Source organism: Syngnathoides biaculeatus, chromosome 22 (assembly GCF_019802595.1).
Source record: "Syngnathoides biaculeatus isolate LvHL_M chromosome 22, ASM1980259v1, whole genome shotgun sequence".
In the NCBI taxonomy this organism is placed as follows: domain Eukaryota; kingdom Metazoa; phylum Chordata; class Actinopteri; order Syngnathiformes; family Syngnathidae; genus Syngnathoides; species Syngnathoides biaculeatus.
In genome coordinates, this window is record NC_084661.1 from 10,138,386 (window position 1) to 10,163,755 (window position 25,370).

At 45.3% G+C, this 25,370-nt stretch overlaps 2 protein-coding genes and 1 long non-coding RNA gene across 10 annotated transcripts; 2 read left to right on the forward strand and 1 right to left on the reverse strand.

Moving 5' to 3' along the window:
- ppp1r9bb (protein phosphatase 1, regulatory subunit 9Bb) lies at window positions 1–18,616 on the reverse strand. Its single transcript, XM_061809311.1, has 11 exons — window positions 18,465–18,616; window positions 16,967–18,206; window positions 7,973–8,105; window positions 6,916–7,036; window positions 6,738–6,842; window positions 5,446–5,578; window positions 4,353–4,505; window positions 3,187–3,240; window positions 2,868–3,097; window positions 2,702–2,798; window positions 1–875 (listed from the first exon to the last, which is right to left on the reverse strand). Exons 2-11 carry the CDS (start codon window positions 18,131–18,133, stop codon window positions 825–827), a joined length of 2,244 nt encoding a protein of 747 aa, XP_061665295.1. The 5' UTR covers window positions 18,134–18,206; window positions 18,465–18,616; the 3' UTR covers window positions 1–824.
- LOC133495099 (uncharacterized) lies at window positions 3,136–3,642 on the forward strand. Its single transcript, XR_009793479.1, has 2 exons — window positions 3,136–3,264; window positions 3,585–3,642. It is a non-coding gene; the product is annotated as an uncharacterized LOC133495099 (long non-coding RNA).
- sgca (sarcoglycan, alpha) lies at window positions 8,007–25,157 on the forward strand. Of its 8 annotated transcripts, none has more exons than XM_061809316.1 (14): window positions 8,007–8,090; window positions 19,795–20,044; window positions 20,190–20,229; window positions 21,015–21,075; window positions 21,153–21,272; window positions 21,354–21,505; window positions 21,743–21,809; window positions 22,112–22,310; window positions 22,389–22,557; window positions 22,787–22,995; window positions 23,077–23,103; window positions 23,183–23,356; window positions 23,428–23,454; window positions 23,524–25,157. In XM_061809316.1, exons 4-14 carry the CDS (start codon window positions 21,039–21,041, stop codon window positions 23,531–23,533), a joined length of 1,191 nt encoding a protein of 396 aa, XP_061665300.1. In that variant the 5' UTR covers window positions 8,007–8,090; window positions 19,795–20,044; window positions 20,190–20,229; window positions 21,015–21,038; the 3' UTR covers window positions 23,534–25,157. The 8 variants fall into 8 exon arrangements, with proteins under 8 accessions (XP_061665300.1, XP_061665298.1, XP_061665302.1 ...); XM_061809314.1 differs by lacking the exon at window positions 8,007–8,090 and adding an exon at window positions 18,691–18,884; XM_061809318.1 differs by lacking the exon at window positions 8,007–8,090 and adding an exon at window positions 18,691–18,884 and having other exon boundaries at window positions 21,156–21,272.
- The last annotated feature ends 213 nt before the right edge of the window (window positions 25,158–25,370 follow it).

Consider the following 25,370-nt stretch of genomic DNA (forward strand, 5'->3'; position numbering starts at 1 on the left):
GTATAGGTTGTCATCATTATTATTATTATTATTATTATTAGGAAAAATACAACTGTGCCTGTTTTTCTTCATTTCAGTCATTTGGATATATTTTTTTTCTTACATAACATTTTTGTTCACTCATGGGTCTGTGTTATAAATACGAAGTTAAAATAGAAGCTGAGCTCTACAAAGATGGCGGTGGCGGCGTGACACAGGTGTGCGGCGTTCAATTCAGGCAGTGTGTGTAAATTTTTTTGTGTTGTTTTTTTGTTGTTGTGCTGCAGCTGCTGGTTCCAGACTAAAAATGTCCTCTGCTGGTACTGGCCCACTCTTGGTAGTAGTCATAAATGAACAGAGGCCTGGACTCGTAGTCATGACTCTTACATGTGTCAATAATAATAATAATAATACACAAACACTTTTAGGCAGCAGGTGGTTGCTATGGTTACAATCAGTCCAGTTTTGATTCCCTGGCAAAGCACCTCAGTTGTCAATCTCACATCGACTTTACAACAATAAGCCTGTGTCTAATTAGAGTTTACACGTGTTAAAATCTTTGACACATCCGAAACTCTTGTTAAACCATACGACAGTCACTTCTGTACACGCTGGAAAATGTCACCAAACTAGAAAGAGAGGAAGTTTTGTTTTTGTTTGGCAATTGGGAAAAAAAAAACTGACAACTCGAAGTGTCACAAATAACAAACTGAGGGATGACATACTCTCCTGGTGTGAAAGAAAAAGGGTCCCAGGTGGAGAGTAAATGAGAGATACCCTGCAGCTCCTTGTGTTTTCCTTTCTCTTTTTTTTTTTCTTTCCTTTTCTCTCCCCCCAAAGGCTTCTTATAATGGTTCCGATTTCAGCTCCTCCACACGGCACTCCAGGTCGGCCACCTGCTCCGAAGCACACGACAGTGACACCATTAGATGCACGCCAAATACGGATAGCCCAATTATCATCATCATCATCATCATCATCATCTGATTATCAGCGCCCCTATTCGGCATTGTGACGCATATCGGCACTGTTTCAAAAAAAATAATAAAAGAATTGGATACCAAATAAGAAATAAATATGCAGTGAAGAAAATAAGTATTTGAACACCCTGCTATAGTGCAGGTTCTCCCACTTAGAAATCATGGAGGGGTCTAAAATTTTCATCGTAGGTGCATGTCCACTGTGAGAGAGAATCTAAAAAGAAAAATTCAGAAATCACAATGTATGATTATTTTATTTATTTTTTTTAACGATTTGTGTGATAGAGCTGCAAATAAGTATTTGAACACCTGAGAAAACCAATGTTAATAGTAGGTACAGTAGCCTTTGTTTGCAATTACAGAGCCAAAATGTTTCCTGTAGTTGTTCACCAGGTTTGCACACACTGCAGGAGGGATTTTGGCCCACTCCTCCACACAGATCTTCTCTAGATCAGACAGGTTTCTAGGCTGTCGCTGAGATACACGGAGTTTCAGCTCCCTCCAAAGATTTTCTATTGGGTTTAGGTCTGGAGACTGGCTAGACCATGCCAGAACCTTGATACGCTTCTTACGGAGCCACTCCTTGGTTTTCCTGGCTGTGTGCTTCAATCATTGTCACGTTGAAAGGCCCAGCGATGACCCATCTTCAATGCTCTGACTGGGAGAAAGAGGTTGCTCCCCAAAATCTCACAATACATGGTCGCAGTCATCCTCTCCATAATACAGTCCAGTCGTCCTGTCCCATTTGGAGAAAAACACCCCAAAGCATGATGCTACCACCCCCATGCTTCATAGAAGGGATGGTGTTCTTGCGATGGAACACATCATTCGTATTCCTCCAAACACAGGTAGTGGAATTATGACCAAAAAGTTCAATTTTGGTCTCATTTGACCACAAAACGTTCTCCTATGACTCCTCTGTATCATCCAAATGGTCATTGGCAAACTTCAGACGGGCCTTGACGTGCTGGGTTAAGCAGAGGAACCTTCCGTGCCATGCGTGATTTCAAACCATGACGTCTTAGTGTATTACCAACAGTCACCTTGGAAACGGTAGTCCCAACTCTTTTCATGTCATTGACCAAGTCCTGTCGCGTAGTCCTGGCCTGATTCCTAACCTTTCTAAGGATCATTGAGACCCCACGAGCTGATGATATCTTGCACGGGGCTCCACTCTGATTGAGATTGACCATCATTTTTAGCTTCATCCATTTTCTAATGATTGCTCCAACAGTGGACTTTTTTTTTCACCAAGCTGCTCGGCAAGTTCTCCGTAGCCCTTTCCAGCCATGTGGATTTGTACAATTTTGTCTTGGTCATGTTACAAGTTTGAGTCTTAATGACTGTATGGGGTGGACAGGTGTCTTTATGCAGCTAACGACCTCACACAGGTGCATCTGATTCAGGATAATACATGGAGTGGAGGCGGACCTTTAAAGGCGGACTAACAGGTCTTTGAGTGTCGGAATTCGAGCTGATGGACCGGTGTTCAAATACTTATTTGCAGCTGTATCACACAAATAAATGTTTAAAAAAATCACACATTGTGATTTCTGGATTTTTTTATTATTATCTCTCTCACAGTGGACATGCACCTACGATGAAAATTTGATTTCTAAGCAAACTTCAGGGAACTATACATTTATCAGCCACACTTCTTTAGCCAAATAACACTTTCGTCCTTGCATCATGTTGCCGACTTACTAGGACTTCTCCGTTTGTGCGGGTTCAGCGTTACTGACCTGTTCTTGGAGCTGACCCGACTCCTCCTTGAGAAGCGAGGCCTCGGCTCCGACTTGTGCACATCGCTGCGTCTCCTTCTTTAGGTACTCGATTTCCCTGCAGAAATAACCAGGATGAGTCGACGTTCACAAGGAAGGGCCCCGTCTGCAGGTATGTAGGTCTTACTTCTGCTGGTATTCCTTGATGAGCCGCTTCGCTTTGCTGTACTTGCGCTCCAGCGCCTGGTACTGCGCCTGCGTCTCCTTCAGGTGCTCGTCCACCGCCTGGCACAGGCTCTGCGCCTCCATCCAGTACCCCTCCAGCTTCTCCATGCGCTCCTTGTTCTCCTGCAGGGTCTGCTCCAGCTGCGCCTTGTCCATGCGCCAGCGCTGCTTGTCCTGCTCGGCGTGGTGCAGCTGCGAAAGGCAAAAGAAACGCTGCCTTTGGACCAGAACAAAAAAGGTGGAGAGGAACGGAGATGGTTCCGTGGACTGAGCCGGCGTACCTTCCTCTTCAGCTGCTGGATCTCGGCCTGAGTCACTGCGTGCTTTATTTGTAGCTGAACGGGTCAGAAATTGCAATTGTAAGGACATACTCAAACCTGATCGTGTTCTGATTTCCATCTGTTTACGGCATTGCTATCTGTTTGCATTGAATTTGGTGTTTAAAATCACAACAACATTCCAATTTCCGACAGCATTTTGGCGGTATTTTCACTCCGATGTTAACATTTCATAGAGAAGCATTCTGTTTACTATGGCATAGTTATAACTTATAGACATACGTACGCATATGTTATAGAGTGGTCTGCATGTTTGCCAGTACGGTGAAAGTCTTAGAGCGAAAATATGAAGATCGTGCCAGGGAAATTGATAATAACCACGAGGTAAAAAACTGTTTCAGATGGGCATGGCTTGAAAAAAGTGTAACCGTGCGGAAAGGAACGAAAACTGTATCAACATACCTACCCGAACACATACAAAAAGTGGTCGTTCCCGGCAAAGTGCTGCGCACTCTGTGTTCCGATATGATCAATTATGGAAGCTGAGGAGGAAAAAATATCCAGGAGCATATCCAAACCAGGAAACACAAAGGTAAAGTGGACGTAAATTTCTCAAATATTATATAACTGGCAACGAATTAGCCATATCAAGCACTGGCCCTGTAGATCACGCATTTTATCGCACAGTTTTATATTTCATGATCTCTCTGTCTCTCATATATATATATATATATATATATATATATATATATATATATATATATATATATATATATATATATACACACACATAAATAAATAACTTGTGTACTTATTTCTTAAGTATAACTTGTAAGTGCAGTAGCCTATTTGATATAAATTTCACTCAGTCTACATTTTTATGTCTGAAGTTTGGCAAAATTATTTCGGTTGTTTGGACTCATATTTTAAGTTTTGATGTTATGATTATCCTGTATTTACACAGTTAGAAGTAACCAGAAGGTCACCATTTAACTGTGTTTTATTAAAAAAAAAAATTCATCCCCAAAGGGGGGTGCACCCCCTGTTGAAACCCTCCCGTGCACGTGCATTTTTCCAAATTGGTCATTCTCATCCCCGATGATGATGATTATTATTCTTTTATCGTTGTGTTTGTTTATATTGCGAAAGATGGCGGCGGATCCCCGTACCTCTTTGTATTTATGGGCCAGTTTCTCGGGGTCCGTCTCCAGCGGCGACAGGTCCTCGTTTTCCGCCAAGTCGAACACCTCGATGGCGCCCGTGTACTGCGGACTAACGTCTTCGTCCTCGTCCTCCTCCTCATCGGTGCCGTACTCGCCACCCTGCCGATACGGGGAATGGTAAGAACCTCCGCGTACGTCAAAACGGGCTGCCGAAAAGTTCTGCTCACCCTGCTTTCAGGCAGTTTTCCCCCAATCTTTATTGAGCCAAAGCACATATTATACATTAGAAAATCCTCACAGCACACCACCAAACATACTGTACAATTTCAGGGAAAAAATTAACCTTATTTGTAGTAAATAAATATGATATTGGACCAATTTGAAGAGATTGGGTCATTTCCCACAGTGCAAAAATCTGTTGGGAATCACTGCTGTAAATGGTTACAAGGAGCTAAGTGGAGTATACCAAACGGCCTATAGATGGTGCAAAACTGCCATTGTATTCATTCCTATTTCTTTTCCAACCAAACCACCACCACTCCATCTTCCACCCTTTCAGATGCTTTCCAAGAACCACCCACTCTCGATGAATGGAGCCACTTCCTGTTATTGTCTCCAGTGGAAAAGGCGGCTTCCGCCACGCACGTGCGGTGCCGAAACTGTTCTAACGTTAATCCTCGAAGCCATTTTGCAGCCGCCCGTGTTACCGTGACGATGCCGTGCGAGGTCGTACGAGAGACGTTTCTCACATTTTGGATACCTTATTAGGCGAAATGTGTCGGCGACCACAATAATAAACCGTCATTCATATCTGAAGAGGTCCTAAATATTTTGACCGTTGCGTGTATAAAAATAGATGCGTTTTTTTTTTTTTCCCTTGAGGTGGGAGTAATACTGGCGAAATATTGATGATGCAACCCATCTGAGAAAGCAGGGAGAATTCTGAGTCAGCGGGGGAGGGGGGTGGGTTTAGAAATATGGATTACTCAGCGTTTCCCCTCGTTGCTTCGGCACAGCGGCAACCGCTGCCCTGCCGCACATTCCACAATGACGAGTCTTGCGCTTTTATTCCACGCCCCCCCCCAAAAAATGGACGGACCTCATGCTCTTCCATGTACTGGTTGTAGCGCTGTTCCAGCATCTCGCGCTGCCAGCGTTCCTGCTCCAGCGTCTGCTGGATGAGCTGCGCCACCTCGCTCTGCTCGCCCGGCTTCTCGCGCCCGATGAAGAACCTGCACAATGCAATTGTTCATCAATAATAGTAATAATTAAAGCTGAATCCCCCCCCCAAAAAAAAAAAATCACAAGGTTGAATTTGTCTTTGAAGGACCCCTTGAAGGCCATCGTGACCCTTAAAACGGTAGCAGTCCAAAACGAAAATCGTCTTTGAAGTGAAATGGCCGACGCGGCCCTTAAAATGGCTGCGGCAAAGCAAGATGGCAGACTGGATTTTCAAAAGATTTCCCAAAACCCTCATTATAGCTATTTGACCTAAGAACAATAACAATGGAAAAAAAATGGGAAAAAAAATCAATTACCCATCTCTTTTCTCTGTGAGCTCCTTTTATCGCAGTGACTACAAAGCACACAAAAACTCTTAATTATTAAAAGAGCAGAGTGAGGACGACGTCTTTCAGCCTTTTAATTCCCGCGTAATTAAATGCGCGCGCTTCCTGATGTTTGCCGACCCCAGTGTGTTATTATTTTTGTGACAATATATAATGAGCGAGCTGTCTTTGAAGGCCTCTGATCTTCTCGAGTCACACTGGCACCAAATGACAGGCAGTCGTCACGTCAAAAGAGCCACCGATGTGAAGATAGCTGGGGTAGGCTCCAACACTCCCGCGACCCTTGTGAGGATAAGTGGCTCAGAAAATGGATGGATGGACGTTTTATTTTGTTATTCACAAAACGCACTGATTTTAGAATATAATGGAATGGCTGTCCTTTATACTATCACTTTATTACTTTTATCGATCCACCCGTTATCCAAGCCGCTTATCCTCACGAGGGTCACTGGAGATCTGGAGCCTGTCCCAGCAAGAAAGGCGGACTACACCCTGAACTGGTCGCTAGTAAGTCTTTCTTCATAGACTCAAAGACACAATAATAATGATGATGGTATTAAATGACTACTATTGGGTCTGGCATTGGATTTATTATTTTTTTTGTATTGTTTTATTTTTAAATCATTAACACGGGGGTCTTTTTATTTGTGCGAGGCTGGCGACACAAGGACCGCTCTGTTTTTCTTTAATCACGCGCTCGGTTTATCTGTGGGTCACTTGCTGTTGCAGTTTGTATCTTTTTACAACTTACAAGGTCTATATCCTGTAACAAAATAATATTACGCTTTTGAAAATATGGAGGATTTGAACGCGTTGCTCTTACTTGACAGTTCCTGACGTGTTCCGCAGCACGGACGCTGCGAAGTTCTGGGTGACTCCCACCAAACTGGTCCCGTCCACCTCCACGATCAGATCGTTCACCTGAATCCTGCGCAGATGTCAAACGCGTCGTGACGGAGAGCACGTTCCAAAGTGGCAAGTAGCGATGTTCGAGAACACACCTGCCGTCGCGATGCGCCGCCCCCCCCTCCGTGACGGTCTTGACGAAGATGCCCAGCTTTTCCAGGCCCATGTCGGCTCCGGCGCCCATGCCGATGATGCTGATGCCCAGGCCGTCCTCGTCTGGGAGGCAAGACAAAACCGTTTCGTTTCAATTGTGCTGCTTTTTCGTTTGCCGACGTTCATAGGCTCAGAAATTATGAAGTCGACGTTATTCCAGAGCCATTATTAGCCACACCAAAAATGATTTAAAACATTTTTTTGATGGCAATTATCATGAACTTTGTCATCTTTATTAATCTTTCACAAATGGAATGAATAAAACGAGGAAAAAAGAGCCTCAATATTGCAGGAATAAAATAACTACTTTTCAAGGAAAAAAAAAAAACTCGACAGACTCAATTTTGGGGAGGGAAAAAATATGCAATTTTGCAAGAATTCAGTCATTTGAAAACTTTTTTTAAATTTCTTTACTTAATTTTAAGTCATATTTTTTAAAAGAAATAACATTACAATTATTATAATAATATTGTCTTATTTTTTCAGAAAATGAGGGCTTAATATCATGAGGGTCATATTGTATTTTTTTCATAAAATAAGCGGAATTTATGAGAATACAGATGTTTTTTCGAGAATCTTACGAGAAGAATTTATTTTTTTTGCAAATAAATATGAGCAATGAGAATATATTTGTACATGAGACAAAATAGGTGTAATAATACAAAAATCCTTTTTTATTTAGAATCATAATTTTACATGAATAAAGCCAATTTTGATGTTCTCCAATTACCACTTTTAAAAAAATATGTATGCATAGATGTACTACTTGTTTTAATTTTCAGCCCAAACTCTTTATTGCAGGCAAGAAGGAAAAAAGATGAGGCAAAAGCTTTTAAGTCAAATACAGGAAGCATGTCTTTGTCAGGGCATTTGTGTACTTCTACATATAGTGTGTCATAAATATCTGACTACACCATCACGTTAAAGAGAGGTCGGGGGTCATTTTAGCTACGCAAGATGGTCTCGGCGCAGTGATACGCGTCTAACGTTGCCACTCGCCTTTCTCCAGCTCCACGGGGAACAGATCCAGCCGCTCCACCCGCTTCTCCAGCTCGTACTCGGCGGACGCGGCCATCGGGTCCACATCTTCGTTGCGCCTGTCGTAGTCCTCGTTGGGGTAGGTGGCGAACACCTGCACGATACGCAAACACGCTGCACCTTACGTCAAGCTTGGGAAATTATATCTCATATGTGAACATTTTTGCCTGTAATTGCTTTTCTGTTCAAGTGGCATCAACACAGAATGGGTTTTGTTTTGTTTTGCGTCCTAGCTAATGTTCATTGCTTATGCTGAAATAACATGGCAACGCAAACTGTTACAAAAGCACCGTCAGTGTTGCCGACTGGTCGTTTGCTATATTTAGTAACTTTTCAAACCGCTCTAGAAGACTATTTTCCGAAAAGTGATGAGCATGTTTAATTTTCGCTGAGAAACAGACAACATTGGCGTGATTGGCGACACCTTTTTCATAACCTCGAGGTGCCGGTGGCATATTAGAATCAAAGTCTATAGCTTCTTCATAAACTCTGTTTAGTGATAATCAACGTGAACTCAGATAGTTACAAAAAATGTTTAAAGTTAATAATGTTGTGCAATATTGGCTCATGCGGTTATGCAAGGCACACGAACATACATTAACACAAAAAGAATCCTCAATATACTTTCAAATAAATATGTTTTGCATTTTTTTAGTGGGTAGATTTTTGTGACTTGGTCATTCTATTTCATCATTGGTCATTCTAAAAAAAAAAAACCACGCCCCCCCCCCACCCTTTTGCTTGAAAAGTAGATCTGGGGGTAAAAAAGTCGGGGCACCCCTGCTCTAGATGGGTGGACACATTTATATGAATATTTAAAAAAAAAAAAGATTCCCCGATACTACTGCGCACTATTGACTTTTGACAATTTTTTTTGGAGGGGGGGGGGCATTTTCACGAGAACTTTAAGAGACATATTTACAAGCCAAACCATGTGGTTTGACAGCTCAATTCATAATGTTAACTTGTTGTCAGGATCGTGGTTACAAAAACGTCCATCCATTTTCAACAGCACTTATCGTGGTTAGGGTGACGGGACGCTTGAGCCTATCCCAGTTGACTTCGGGCAAAAGGCGGACTACACCCTGAACTGGTCGCCAGCCAGTCATAAGGCACATACCAAAAAAAGACATTTTTTTTCCCAAGTGGAAGAATCATTTGCACATTATCCGCAACACAAACAACGCCACCTTGGTTCTGCTTCTTGTTAACAGAGTGGTCGTTTACATAAGCACCCCCAGCATGCTAATGGAGCTCTCCCGCAACTGGACACACAAATAGACACACTCAAACACACACAGGAGGTGATTATGCATGCAGCACCTCGCATGCTCGAATAGTCACACCGACTCGAGCGCTCCTGATTGGACAGAATCTTGTTTTTTTTTTCCCCTCAACAAACATTTTCTTCTTCTCACTCCGGCGACATTTTCACACTTTTGCATTCACTTTGTTTTTTAGGTGCGTCCATCTGCGTCACGCAGCTTTTCTCCCTCTCCATAGCAACGCGGCAAACTCGTCAGATTTGACAGTAGCGCCCCCCCCCCTCCCTGCCCCCTCTCCTTTCAGAGATTTACAGTACGATTGTATTTGCACGCATGGCTGAACGCTCAACAAGGCTCTTGCTTCTTCATTTAAATCTCCCTTAACTACAAGAAAAGCCTCGAAGGGGGCCCTAATACTTCTTACACGACGCCTAAACATGCTGCAATAATTTAAATGGCAGGACTGTCAAAGAATGAAATGAAAATTAATTCATTTTCTACGCGTCTCGTCCTTGTTAGGGTGACAGGTGGGCGGCAGTTTATCTCGAATGTTTTTGAGGAAGAGGATGGTTCAACCCTAACCTGACTGCCAACCAATCACAGGCCACAGACATTATAGACAACCAACCAGTCTCACACATACAGTCTTCAGTTTTAGACAATAGAGCAAAATATACATTTGGAACATAGACACATACTGTATGCACAGAGTTATTAAGCAATGTGTTTAGTAGTGTGGTAATATTCTGTTTATTATATGGAGCAACAACAAATTGTTTTTATCTGTTAATTGAAATAGTATATAAAATCCATCCATCTGTAGTGTTTGAATAGACAAACCTCCCAATCTCAATAACCAACATATCAGACAAATATTGATCACATGATTGAAAGCAATATTGAAAGCTATTAGGATGCTGACTGGAAAATAACCTTGGTCATGAAAAGTATGATCATCAGTGTCTATGGACACTGTAAAACACTAAAAAAGCTTAATGTCACAAGGTGTCTAAAAACTCTCATTCATCCATCCATTTTCTTTGCCGGTTATCCTCACGAGGGTCGCGGGGAGTCAATGGGCAGGAGGCGGGGTACACCCTGACCTGGTCGCCAGCCAATCGCAGGGCACATTGAGACAAAAGGCCGCACTCACAATCACACCTTTAGAGTGTTTGATTATTGTTGCATGTTTTTGGGATGTGGGAGGAAACCGGAGTGCCTGGAGAAAACCCACGCAGGCACGGAGAGAATATGCAAACGCCACACAGGCGGGGCCGGGATCGAACCCGGGACCTCACAACTGTGAGCTTTCCATCTTATTCATCGTGCCACCTCGTATATAAAATGACGTCTAATTACATTATATAAATGCAATGAATCTAAATGTATTATTTGTCTTAAAATATGCATTTGTTCTATATGAATGCAGGCCCAAATGAAGTCCGACTGGGTGGGAGCGGGCTGACAGGCGAGCGCTGAGGTTTTTGATTTAGGTTACCTTTGTATTTAGTGGGATTACAAGAATGTGGATTACACACACAAAAAATAGGCGCCGGTACAATCCAACAACCCTCGACAAATCACTGACTTTGCCGCTGGGGGGGGGGGGGGGAGTCCTGATTTATGGTGCGACAAGCGGGCCGATGGTTTTGGCACCGCAGCGACGTGGGCGTCGCACTTTCACCTCGACCTGCAGACGTGTTGTTGTGCGGAGGAGACAAACAGTGGGATTAGAGGCAGGCTGCCGCTGGGGGTCTGGAGGGGGGGTGGGGGGTGGGGGCAATGTGTGCCAGAGAAGGGTGCTGTTCCAGTTGTGACAGATAGTAGGTCAGAGAAGCCAACAGATGGCCAGGAAACTCCCTCCTCCTTCCCTCCACCCACACCCCTCCCCTTGCGCCACGCCATGTCCTACAAATGCAGCGAACCCGAGATGCGAACTCAGTGATTGTGCTTACTCGAGACTGCAAACCACTTGCAACAATTCAATTTATATGACAAGGAATCGCCAAAATGCTTCAAAAGCCCTCAATACTCGCATCATAAACCACCCACTACCCCCCCCCCTACCATCTTTTAGAGACTGCAGGGCTGTTTCTGGTGGCGCAGTTACATCAGGAAATACAGTACCAGTTAAAGATTTGGACACACTTGCACACTATAAACAGGGAAATTAGAGAATACAGAATATAGAAGAAATTGTAAATTCAGAATAATTCAGTAGTACTTTCAAGAATTAAGTTGTACTTTGTATGCTGGGCACTTCCACCGCGAACCTCCTCTGCCCACACTGATGCGCTCGCCTACTCGCGGAACTCACCAAACCCGTCTATATTTGGATCGAGCCAAGGGGTGCTCGGCGTTCAAAATAGATGCAACTTCCTCTCGTATCGCGCCGTCATTGTGATGTGCAGGTGAATTCGCCGTTTCTGTTTTGTCGGGGATGAAAGAAAGTATTACAAGGTGATGATATTGCACGAGTCTGCAAGAAGTTCACTTCGCAATCCCAGTTTGCCAGACGTCACCGTCAAAGCAGTCTAGAATTGCGGCTTCGTGCTAAATGTCGAACACACGCGCAGATAAAATAATGGTCAACCGGCGTTCATCTGCTTTGGCGGGCTGCCGCCGGTCAGCGGGCATGTGGCGGCTTAGCGATGACCTCGAGAGAGGGACGTGGCTGCAGAATAACAAGGTCAGCGATAGAGGCCGGAATCATCCCGCTGTCTCCGTGGCGCTTTTGTCAGAAAACAGCTAACGCGCTTTTTTTTTAGCCTCTTTTAAACGCAGCTCACAAGCTAACAGCTAAGAGGAGCGCTCGGCAATTCATCTGTAATATCGCTGACTTTTTTTGTTGTAGAAGCGGGATTCTTCAATCCGTGGGTTTTGAACGGAACCCAACAAAGCGGGACAAAGCCGTGTTGAGTACATCACAATCAAGATATGAGACCAGTCCCACTTAACTACTGTGTAATACTGTACATCACATTTTTAACATTTCCATTTAAATCTGTTGGCGCTCGTCGACATCGCCCCCGACTGGTCTGGCATGCATACTACACTGTTTCCACAAATTAGCCCGAGCGAGGATTGTCTGCGTGTGAAACTTAACAAAATCATAAATGATGGAAAAACATGACAACACTATCAGTAGCACTTTCGCACAAAGTTGCTTCGAAAGTGGTGCATCGTGCCTGTAGCAATTGAATTTCACACAGACCCAGAGAAATGCGACATTTTTGCTAACCCATTTACATAACTAACAGCTTCATTCTTTAAAATAATGACCGTAATTCCCGGCCTACAGAGCTCACCTGGTCGTAAACCTCACTCAGTACATTTGTAAAGGAAATACCATTTGGGACATACATACACCACAGCTGTCTAAAAGCCGCAAGTGTCCACATTGAAACATGAGATATTTACAAAGAAAAACGCTAGACAGAGAGTTTAACGCTAAGAGGCCCCATTGCTCAGTGGTTAGACCATTGGCTTGGTAAACCACGGGTCGTGAGTTCGTATCTCACTGGGGCCTCGACTCCCCAAGAGGAGTTGCGTCAAGGAAGGGCATCCGGCGTAAAAACTGTGCCGAACAAATACGAGCATTTATCTGAGATGTCACGCTGTGGCAACCCCAAACGGGACAAGCCGAAAGAGAGCTTAACACTAGTGCCGCCGCGCTACTGCTAACGCTAGCGCCACGCTAACTCTAACGCTAGCGCCACACTAACCCTAACACCGCCCTAACAGGGGCGGTAAAAAAAAACATACTGGTAAAAATCACTGAGACACGGCAGTAACACGCTAGCGCAGCGCTAACAGGGGGGGGACCAGTAAAAGTCACTTCCTCGACATATATTCCACCGGTCTAACTATTACCTTTTCCATTCCTGGGCGCCTTTGCGGCCGTTAGACAAAAATGCACAAATTAGCAGCATCACTGCATAAACCGCAGGGTTGAAAGCGTGTGAAAAAAGTTGCGGTTTATGGGCCGGAAATTACGGTAAATGCTGTCCTGGCTTACTTCTGCTCGCACATCCGCCGTCCCGCTTCTGATACTACATGAAAATCGCAGGTCGACTACTTAAAATGTGACACGCAGTGTGAAAGGAACTCCTGAGCAATCCACAGATATTAACGACAAAATCCCCAGAGCACACTTAGTTCAAATTAGAGCCATTACAAAGTTTGTTCTACCCGTTGCCATCGTCACACGCATGCCTCGGCAACACCGTGCAGGCGTCCTCCAGTTTATTGTGTTAGTGTCGGTAAGTGCTCGGCAGAGGCGAGAAGGTAAAAACCCGTCTGAGGTTGAGAGGACTCTGAAAGATAATCTGCAAGGTCGCTGTGTCCCTCTCCATTGTTTCAGTCTCACAATGTTGTGTAGGCAGAATGTGTGTTTGTGTGTATGAGTTTGTGTGGGCACCCACTCATCCAGGTGACTGCCACCAGCCATATTATATAACAACTCACTCACTTTTTTTTTTTAATATTGTTTATCTTTCTCCCATGTGCCCTGCGATTGGCTGACAACCAGTCCAGGATGTACCCCGCCTCCTGCCCGATGACGGCTGGGATTGGCTCTGGCGCTCCCGCCACCCTCGTGGGGATAAGCGGCTCAGAAAATGGATGGATATCTTAAATCTCCCTTTATCATTTAACCCTGAGGAGAGCATTGTCGCTTTCCTAGTGACCAGCACGGTGGTGTCGATTTGCTCGCAATCCAGTTTGCTACACCTTATTTGGTTAAAAAGTCGGGCAATAAAAACGTGGAATAATTCTGATTCATAATTGTGATATTGATTGAAAGAGTCACGATCATTACATTGACTATAATCGTGCAAATCTACACTAAAATGACATTGAATTTGTAAACATTCAGACAAGTTTTATACTATCTGATTTTTATTTTATAAGGAAAAATAAGAAACATTCGAGATGTAAACACTGAATAGTTTTTTTATAGTTTTTTTTGGGTGCCATGACAACACACGGGTGGTCAACATGGTGCCAGGCCAAATCCACCACCGAAAGCAACGCGGTCACACAGAGCGGCAGACACAAAGCCAAGGCAAACGAGCGAAACAAGACGTTGGCGGCGGCGTTTCTATTTTTGTAAGCGCCGGCGACGGCAGACTGATGACAAAGAGCGAACGAGCAACGAAGAAGCACACACAGAGCGAGTGAGAGATTCACGTGTTAACCCCACCCCGAGCACACTATTTTTTTTTTTCTGTACAGAAGAGACCAACTCCCCATCACCGCAACAACAAAAAACGATTGTAGCTGCCGATGACAGGAAGCAGAATCTAAAAATGGCCACTTCCTGTTTGTCAAACTTGAGAAGCGACTCTGGGACACTACGCGGACACATGACATTTGAGCCCCATAAAAGCATAATAACCCCCCCCCCCCCCATTGACCCCCAACGCTCCTTTGACCCAACCCACCCCCGCATGCGCCACATATCCATAACAAAGGCCTCTGGGGGGGTACAGTGTGAAAGGAGGGGGGAGGGTTTCCACTCATCAAAAGACATGTGCGGGGTCAATTTAAGCATGTTAGGAAACAGAAGTTGACCTGTCTGTCAATTTTGTGTCATATAATGTAATGTCGTCACTGACGACATTATTTGGTACACGTGCCCAATGTAATAACACTCAACCCATCAATTAATATGAGTCTATATGTGTTATTTCCCTTCGGGGATAAATTAATTATCATTCCATCCATCTAGCAAGCTAGCTAGCTTTAGCGTGTTATTTCCCTTAGGGGATAAATTAATGATCATTCCATCCATCTAGCAAGCTAGCTAGCTTTAGCGTGTTATTTCCCTTAGGAAATAAATTAATCATTCCATTCATTTAGCAAGCTAGCTAGCTAGCTTTAGCATGTTATTTCCCTTAGGGGATAAATTAATTATCATTCCGTCCATCTAGCTAGCTATCAAGCTAGCTTTAGCGTGTTATTTCCCTTAGGGGATAAATTAATTATCATTCCATTCATCTAGCTAGCTATCAAGCTAGCTTTAGCATGTTATTTCCCTTAGGGGATAAATTAATTATCATTCCATTCATCTAGCTAGCTAGCAAGCTAGCTTTAGCGTGTTATTTCCCTTAGAGGATGAATTAATTATCATTCCATCCATCTAGCAAGCTAGCTAGCAAGCTTTAGCGTGTTATTTCCCTTAGGGGATAAATTTATTATCATTCCATCCATCTAGCAAGCTAGCTAGCTAGCTTTAATGTCCATAGCTCTTTTCACACTGCTCTTCAAAGCCAGCTCGGTCCCTGCTTTAACTCCATATCACTGTTCTGTGTTAAAAGTACCGATCCAAGTTGGGAGGGATGTTGGGGCGGGGGTCAAAGCTGACCCTGCGAATTCTCTAGCTTCTGAGATAGTGTCAGAGGCGGGATGGCGACTGTGTGATAGTGGAAACGTCCGGACCGGGGTTGTGAAATTTGACCCCTGACGCTAACTTCTCCCGCCCTATTGCGTTGAAAGGAATTATCGCCGTCTAACAACTATTTTATACGTCACAGTACACCCTAGCAATATTCTTCTCTGTTGGGTTTGATCTGAAAAGCACTTTTAACAATAATGCAGACATCCAGGTCTCAATGTTTGATTTTTTTTAACCAAACTTGCTTTTTCTTATGCCAAATTGGTTTGCTGTTAGCAGTTCATGCTAAGCTAACCTGCTTACAATGAAAGTAAAGAAACCCGTTCGTTACTTCAAATGTCACCTCGCACTTCAATCAATGGAAATGATCAATATTTGCCGACTGATGGGGTTCCCAGGGCGGGATGCTGACTTGATTTTATCAATCAATTCATATTTTGTTTTGCGGTTTTGCATTTTTCAAGGCACGTCCTCACTTCACTGCACTGCTTGCACTCTCACTATGTTTCCAAAATACTTTTCTGACTTCTCTAGTGACAATTTTTCTCCAAAAGTGACTAGCAAGTTTAATTTCCCCATGAAAAAGACTACATACGTGGAATTATTTTCATTATTGTGTGAATGAGAAGAAAAGATGCCTTCATTTGTGGTAAAAGCAGTGATTTATCGACAGATTTTGACCAGAGGTATGTGATTCCAAGCCATGACAAATATGTTGCTTTGCCTCACCTCTACAATTGTACATGAAAAAAAATATATAAGCGCCCTAGCAATGGATATACAGCACTATATGTAATAGTCAAGTAAGTTTGAAGGCACATTTTATTTAAATTTATTAAGTACTACACTAACATGGCTGCACCAGCGGTGCTCCCACTGCGGCCCTCGCCTCGGTTCTCTCTTCCATCAGTCTGAAGACCATCCTTTAACCGCCCCCACCCTCCGCCCCCTTATCATCAGCGCCAACCTGCCTGCCTGCGTCTCTTCCGCTGCGAGTATAACCGCTGGAATGCGGGCGCATCAGCTCGTGTGAAAATCCAACATGTCAGCAGCGCAAGTTGGTGATGAAAAAACGCTGACAGCTGGCTTGAAGGTCAAGGAAAAAACATCCATTCGTCCGCTTCCCAGAGCACTCATCTGCATCAGGGCCAAGCCCGGTTGACTTTGGGACGAGCCAATCGCGGGGGAAATATAGACAACATCACACCTATGGACAATTTAGAAATGAAGCTAACAAAGTGCCATTAGCCCCACTGATGCCGCCGCTGAAGAATAAATACTTCTTTTGCTCACCTTGATGGGCTCGGTGCTGAATCGGATCTTTCTGCACGGGGGCGCTTCCTCCTCGACTGGCAGCCCGGCGATCTCGACGCAGCTGGACTCGGCCTCGTAGCGGTCGTCCTCGTCCTGGTCGTCCTCCTGGCTTCCTCCGCCGTCTCCCGGCGTCCGGCTGCCCTCGTCCGCCGCCTTCAGCCTGGCGGAGATGACATCTCCGCTTTCGTAGCTTGCCGCTACGCCGCCGGCCTCCTCCAGCTGCTCGGCCTTCGCCTCCACGCCGGCATCAGACACGGTCTTGGTCCCGTGCAGCTCCGCGTCCGCTTTCTGACCCCCGTTCACGCTCCCGGCCGGGCCGGCCCCCCTGCGGGTGCTCCTCGCAGGCGCCTCTTGGTCCCGAGGACGGCCGAAGTCCTCCGCCTGGTTGCCGGCGGCCAAGGCGCTGACCCTCTTTGTGATTACTTTGGAGTTCAACACGCCCACCTTGGCGCTGACCCCCCTAGATGGGAGCGGCGGCGCAGACGAGAGACGGTTCAGGTTGTTCCGGAGCTCGGCCGCCCGTTCGAAGACGGCGCTGAGCTGGCTGACGGTGGGGGACACGGCCTCGCTGGCGTCCAGACTGTCCAGGGACTCGGTGCTCCCGTTGAAGCGGGCCATCATGTCCAGCCTGCCCTCCTGCAAGCCCGAGGCCTTGTCCGCCTTGAGCAGAACCCTGGTGGTGGCCAGCTTCTCCTGCTGCTGCTGCTCGAAAATGCGGCGGGTCTCCTGGAGCTTCGAGTAACTGGGCGACCCGGCTCGCTGGTGGCCGTTCTCGGGCTTGGTGTCGAACTTGCTGACGCGCTCGGACACGGTGGAGCCGAGCTTGAGCAGGGCGCTGTGGTCCACGTTCTCGTTCAGGCTGCCAGCCCTGGGGAGGGAGAGGCGCACGGCTTTGTCGCTTCCCTTGGCCCCCTCCTCGTTCTCGACGTCGGCCGTGGTGGTCTGCAGCTGCTGGAACATGTTCTTGATGCGGTGCACGTTGGAACCGTACCTGCGACCCCGGGGGCCGTCGTGCACGTCGCCGTTGGCGGCGTTGTCCGCGACCGGCTTGAGGGCCTGCATCCCCGCTTCGTAGGCGCTCCTATGCGGGGACGGGCTCCTGAGCGTGGAGCCGGCGCTCTTGGACGTGGGTTCCGTCTTCATCATGGTGGCTGGCTCAGGCGTCGCGACGGATGCTCTGCGACGGCATGTCTCCCCTCCCTCGGCCCCACTGGCAAAGCTGTATTAACCGCCCACAGGCAGCCGGGCAGGTGGATCGAGACAAAAAAAAAAAAAAAAAACCGAGAAATCTCGTCAAAGGCCTGCGCGCGACCCGCTGCAGAAGAGAAAGTGGGCACCGCGCATCTGTCATTAGCGAGCGCGAAACCGCAACGGCGACTCTTTGCTAGACCGTCGCCGTCGTTCGAACGGCAGACATTAGGACGTCGTTTGGAAGCACCGCGGGGCGACGCGACGCGGCCGACGACAGATTGCTTACGTTTTAATCCCGTTTTGAAGGCAGCATCATTTTGATCTCCTCTCGCGGCCAGCAGCAGATTTCTGCCTGCTGCATGGAGGGGAGGGGCCCGCTGGGTCCTAGCGCCGTGCTCAGCTCAATTTAGTACACTGACAGTTCACCCAACCCAACAGCTACTTTTTTTTTTTTTTTTTTACCGTATTATCCTTCAATTGCCTTATTTTGTGGTCTCTGCCGCATTGAACGCGGAGCAACTCAGCTCTCACGTCAAAGCGAAATGGAACAAAATGGACCACATCCGCGCCCACCCCCAACCTGGCATCGTTGTAGCCCAGATTCGGTTGACGTCGATGCCCTCGCCAGTTGAATGGAAAGCGCCCTTTCAAATGAGTTTCTGTGTACCGTAGAGGAATGAACGCAACAACAGACATTGCTGTTTATGTAATTATGTTCTTCATATTTTTTGGAAATGTATTTTTTGAATGTGTGTTTGGCCGTCTTTTCCATTGTGTTTTTAAATGTGCATTTTAGACCAAGTGGGATTAAGGTCGCCTTTACTGACTTTTCCCCTCCATCCTGTAGTTTTGTTCTTTATGACTACTTTCCCACCATGTTTGTTTGCTCGTGATCCAGAAAATAATTTTCCTTTTTTTTTTATTCCAACGGAGTATAGCTTTATAAACATCAAGTTATGGATTCAAATTAAATACGAAAAGTACTTTTGTACCGTTTGAATCTAACCGAGTGGAATAATAGCGCCACCTTCTGGTAGCTTGCACATTCCGTCACGTCATATATGACACGTTTATTATGCAAACGACTAATTATAGACAGGAATTACTTTCTAAACCAAAAATTACATATTTGGCAGTTGAAACCACTAATAAGTCATCTGCACTAGTAGAAAGCAACATTTAAATTAACAACAAGTGGATTGCTGGCAAAATAAAACGAAAAAATATGCAGTTATTACAATTTAAAGTGAGGGGAACTCCATGGATTTATGACAATATTGAAGCGAAGAATGATAGATAATTATTTATGTGAACTCATTTCAATTCATATTGAATTTGTTGGTGCTTCTTTTTGTAAACCTAATAATAATAAGCAACCAAATCATTTAACGGGGTTTAAGAAAATTTTAAGGGGGTGTACCGGGGCGTGACCCCTACCTAAAAAAGGCCTGACGACGGCACTGATCGATACTAATTGTCATCCCTGACGTGGGCATATTGTTTTTTTTTATATCCAAATTATTGATCGATGTCAAGTGTTGAAAATGGCATGCTTTGTTGAACGATGCAATGCGAATGGCTTAGTAAACAATCTCTTTTTTTACCTTTTATCTTAGTTTCCTGAGCTCGATTGTTATGGAGATTGAAGATTCCCTACGGTGGCCTAGAAGCGCAAAACACCTTGTCTGCAATGGTCACCACCACTGATCTTAAAAAAAAAAAAGCCTGGATGGCTCATTGGCCATCAAATCTGAAGTCGCCATCCCCCATCTTGATATTCCCAAAACAAGCATGCCGACCTGTGCAGCGACAGCGATTAACATATGTTAATCGCCAGTTTCGTGGCTGTGGGTAAATATTCCACAGGTAAATTAGAAAGATTTACTTTGACACTGTTAAAGTTAGTTTGTAAAATGTTTTTTTAAATTTTCTGATGATCTTAATTCACTTGAACAAAGTTTTGTTTGCAGTTGTTGTTGTTCACTATTCACTCTCTGCTTCACCTTTATAGGCTGAGCGTTTTTTTTTTTGCGAAAAAACTTCATCAGTGGGTAAGCAAGAAAACACATTTCTGTGAAATTTTGGATGAATTTCGTAATACAGAACTGAATTGAAATTGATTTTCAAATGCGAGGAAACAAGTTTAAATTTTCTGTCTGAAATAGGATGTCGCAGAGATAACAAATAATGCATTTAGCATGTATTTTTCCCATTGAGAGTCCTTATTTCCAAAAACATATCGAGCTAATTGACTTAAAATGTAATGTTTTTATGGCAAAAAAATGCCTACTTTTTTCTTTTTGCTTCGTTATGATGATAGTGCTTCACAGCGTATTTTGAAAAGTCAACATGTCATGGAAATCGGGCCCTAGGTAATATTCAAGGTTAATTCATTAAAAATCCTTCATGTTACTAGAACTGAAAAAATGCCAAGATCACACGACCAGTTTTATTTCTACATGCCAAACTTTGAGAAAACCCCCGCCATAAGCCAACCTGTAAGTCTCCACGCGTTTTGGGAGTACCAAGATGGCGGCCAACTGGCTTCAGCCAATCGACATACCGCTCGACGTGTATGCGCTTTCCAGTCTTTTTTTTTGTTTTGTTTTTTTAGGTCAGTGATCACCACTAGGTGTCAGAAACACTCCATTCGATACAATTGTACTTTGTGTTTGTAAATGTATTGAAAAGCATTAACGTGAACAATTATCCGCCGCCCTCCCCTCCTCTTTTATTAATATCATGACCAAACAGAAGGTTGACACCCGTCTGGATATCATTGGGAGGCGGCGGAGTCCAAAATAACTTGCCAGTCTTTCCTTTTCTGCACTTGCAGCTGTCAATCATAGGCCAAAACAAGATGGCAGGCTACAGGAGCTGGATCCTCCTTCTAACAGGCAAGTTTTTCCTCCCTTAAAACATTTGCTTTGTATCCCTCACGTCCGGTTTTCTATTACTGCATTGCCTCGTACAGCAGTAGCGGGTTGGACCCGCGCAGAGATCAAATTCAACATCCCGGCGGGGAAGTTTTTCTCCTACGAACTGATGAGGGAGACATTTCAGAGTGACTTTGAGCCCCTGTCCCAACTCTACCGTAAGAGGCCGATTTTACTGCACCCAATGTTGAATCTTGGTGAGCGTAGACACACACGCAATTTTTTTTTATCATGTACAGTGGGGCACCTGTACGATGACCCGATGGTGTTCAAGTGCAACAAGCAGCATTTCCCGGATCTCCCCGAGTGGCTGCGCTTCACCCAGAGGCATCCCTACGACAACGGATTCCTTTACGGGACCCCGACATCTCCTGGGAAGAGCGTCATTGAGGTATTTGCATCCCTGTTAAGAATTCAGGGGAGAAAAAAAACATTCAAATTGCTGAAAGACAACATTGTTAACAATACCGGACACCAAAATACATTTTAAGGCAGCTCGGTAGTTTTTGGTAGTCACTGAAAGGCCTGATTTGGATTTATGAGCAGGAAATTGAAAAAAAAAAAAAACGTGCAAAATGTGACATTTTTCTCACTGAAAAAAGTTGCAATGATGTTTCGTTTCTGGCAGATTTACGCAGTCAACAAGCGAAGCTACGAGACCACCAGGCAGATTCTCGTCCTTAATGTAATTGCAGGTACTAAAAAGCATGAATGTGATTTACTGTACAGCGGTACCTTTACTTCCAGCCCCCCCCCCCCCCAAAAAAAAAAAACACCACCATTTTTGTTGTTCAAAATTATAAATATCACTGTATTGTATAAAAACAAAAGTTTGTGCACGTCGTAGTGTCTACTATGTGTTGCATGTTTGCCTTTAATGGGCACGGTCTAGCGTGTGATGTCATCATAACTTTATGAACTCAAATTGGGGCACTCGTAAGTCGGCGTATCACTTTATTAGGGACTCATGCTAACCTCCCGGCCCTCTCCCACTCAGCCAAGAGCCTCCCCTATCAGGCAGAGTTCTTCATCAAGCTACGGGAGATCGAGAAAGTGCTGCCTCCTGCTGTCCAGGACGAGATCAAGCAGGACCTGCAGAAGCTGTGGGACACGGAGGACTTGGACATCGTCAATATCTCCAACGCTCTTGACCGCGGCGGACGGGTCCCCCTCCCGCTGGCGGGGCACTTCGAAGGGTAACGGCCGCGTCGCATTTCCGGAGCCGGCTTCCCTGCGCCGGTTGGTCCATCACCTTTTTTCCACCCTTGTGCCAGCGTGTACGTGAAGGCGGGGTCGGAGCAGAACTTCTCCGCCTGCCTAATGCGGGCACGGGCGCCCGAGCACCAGCTGCAGTGCGCAGCGGGGGCTAAGGTCAAGGTGCCCGGCGGGTGCAACTTCTGCAGCATCCCCAGCAACTGCATCAGCTGGTGCAGCACTGAGCTGGTGAGACCAAGACCTGGGGGGGTTTCAACTTTGGGCTGCTAACTAAATATTCTGTACTCTGGTTACTATCTCGCAGTTTGTTTCCGTAGCAATGGTTAGCATGTTAGCACTGCATGCTTGCAGTTTATCAAATTTCACATGAATTAGGACCTCGATGCACGATGGATACTGGATATCCGTCACCATCTTGTGGCCGGTAACACCCGTTCATCATACTCCACCTTTGCAGTTCGATCTGTCTCAGGTGGAACCGAGCCCGCCCCCCCCTACCTTGGGCTCCGACGTACTGGAGGCCGTAGAAGAATTCGCACCGCCGGAGTCCCCCGAGGACCGGAACTTTTTGCCGGACTACATCGTGACGGTCATCGTGCCGCTGGTGTTAGCCCTCATCCTGTGCCTGCTGCTCGCCTTCGTCATGTTTGGTCGCCGTGAGGGCGTGTACGTATTCACCCGTGCAACGCAGAGATAGGCCTACTCTATGTGGACACATAGACAACAAAATGTGATGTTTTCTTGCAGCGAAAAGAGGAACGCGAAGACCAACCAGTAAGTAAAAAGCCTTTCGCGCGTGCGTCCACATTGTATCGCCCTGTAACGTTCATGCTGTATGTACTCGGTGGCTCAGGATCCAACTGTACCACCACCACACCATTCTGGACAACACCGACGAGCTCAGGACCATGGCGGACCACCGCGGCGTCCCCCCACCGCTCTCTACGCTTCCCATGTTTGACAGTCGCACAGGGTCCCGTGCGACACCCGCTGACAGCCCCCGCGTGCCCCTCATCATGGCCCAGCAGTAAGAAGCTTTTTCTTGACACCTTTTGTTTGAATCAAATTTGCCGTCTGATTTTTTTTGTCCCGTCACAGCGACCCCCACGTCGATACGTTGCCCAGGTGGGTAGTATTCACATCTTTGCATGCTGCTCGACGCTTTAAAGTCACAAAATTTTGCCTTTGCCTCAGCCGGAAGTAAGACCACCAACGGAGCAGCAGCCCAGGAGGACAGAATGTGTTGTGTGCTCGTTTGTGAGTGTTTTTCATTCATTTATTTTTGACTCTATTGATATTACAACATGAGTAGGAATCCACGTTTTAAAAACTGGTGTGATATTTTGGCCTTTCACAAATGAGACTATTTTGTAGTATAAATTGAGATGGCTAACTTATAGTATTATATAATATAATCCAAAATTGTATCATGTGCCCGGTCATTTTGGTGTTTCCACATTATTTTTACATGGTCTCAATTGTCTTATCCTGGTAGCGGTGTATAAGATATTCTTCTTTTTAACACACCAAGCAATGATTTAGCATTCATGTAGAACAAAACTGAAAAATGTGTATCTAAACATTGAAATATATAGTAATACCTCATTTAATCACAAATGGAACCGTGTTTTTAGCACATTTGCCTCACATTTCTGAACTTGTGGGTTCCTTGGGCTATTGGCCTTCCTGTGTGGAGTTGCAAGTTCTCCCCCTTGCTGGTGTGTCCCCCCCGAGTAATCCAATTCCCTACCACGACCCTTGAACAAGGTTGATTGAAGGCTAACTTGTCCTTATGTGTGAAGGGTTCTTTGTCGATGCGGGTCTTACCCGGCCAACCCATTCAGGGTGTACGTCAGGGCTTGGCAACCTTTTTGAGACTGAGGGCTATTTAGTGAGCGCCGATCGTATCAAGGGCTACGTGACCTGTTTGCGTCAAATTTCAAACTCAGTTCATTACACGTACATAAAATATTTTTTGTTTTAATTTATTGTAGTAAATGACATTACAGGTATTTTAAATTTTTAATTCACATAAGCAATTCAGATTCAGAGGTATTTTTAGAACATACCTCATGGGGGCCTTATGCGGTCCTCGCGGTCTACCATTCGCCCGCGGGCACCGCGTTGGTGACTCCCGGTGTACGTAATCCGCTGAGATAGACTACAGCGCAAACGTGAGCTTAGTGAGGATACGCGTAGTAAAAGTAAAAGTGGCTGGAATTTAATATGCACATATTAACATACACAAGCTCGAAATTTCATGTTCCAGTTTATGCTGAACGGTTCCCGCCCACCAGAGGGCGTCAGAGTAGCTTCTCGTGTTCAAGTTCCAAAGTCCAGTGCTCCTCTTATTCAAGGCTTTGTATTGAGACTTTTAGTGGTGAATGTTGAAGAAATAAAGTGCTCTGTTTCTTTTAATGTTATCGGTTGTATTTTTGTTTCGGGAATATGTTCGGAAAAACGATGATTCCGTCGGATGGAACGTTAAAGAGGTAGCGTGGCGTGCTAATGGTTAGCATGTCGGCATCGCGGTTCTGAGGTTCAGGTTGGAATCTGTGCTCCAGCTTTCCTGCGTGGCGTTCGCATTTGTTGCTTTCTCCCACATTCCCCGAAATGCGCGTCGTCTTCTTTAAATCGTCCCTAAGTGCGAGTGATCCTTTCGCCTGCGTGCGCCTGGCGACCTGTCCAGGGCGTACCCCGCCGAACCTCGATCGGAGTCTCCAGCTCAGCCGTAAACCTAAACAGGGAACGCAAATGGATTAGTTGAAACGGAAACGAGTCGGCTTTGTTTTCACTGCTGCTCGTGGGGAACACAAGTGCAACTGCTGTGGAATCGTGAGTGCCACCCGGCGATGTAGCAGACGCTGACTTTTCTGGAACGACGCGGAAGCCATTTTGGGTTTCACAACAGTTGCAGGACAGGACAGTGAAAAGTCGGCCACTGAGTCGAACCACTTCACATGCTTTATTTCAGCACCCAGCAAAAATAATTAAAAACATCTTGATTTATTATACATGTACAACACAAGTACACAATCTCT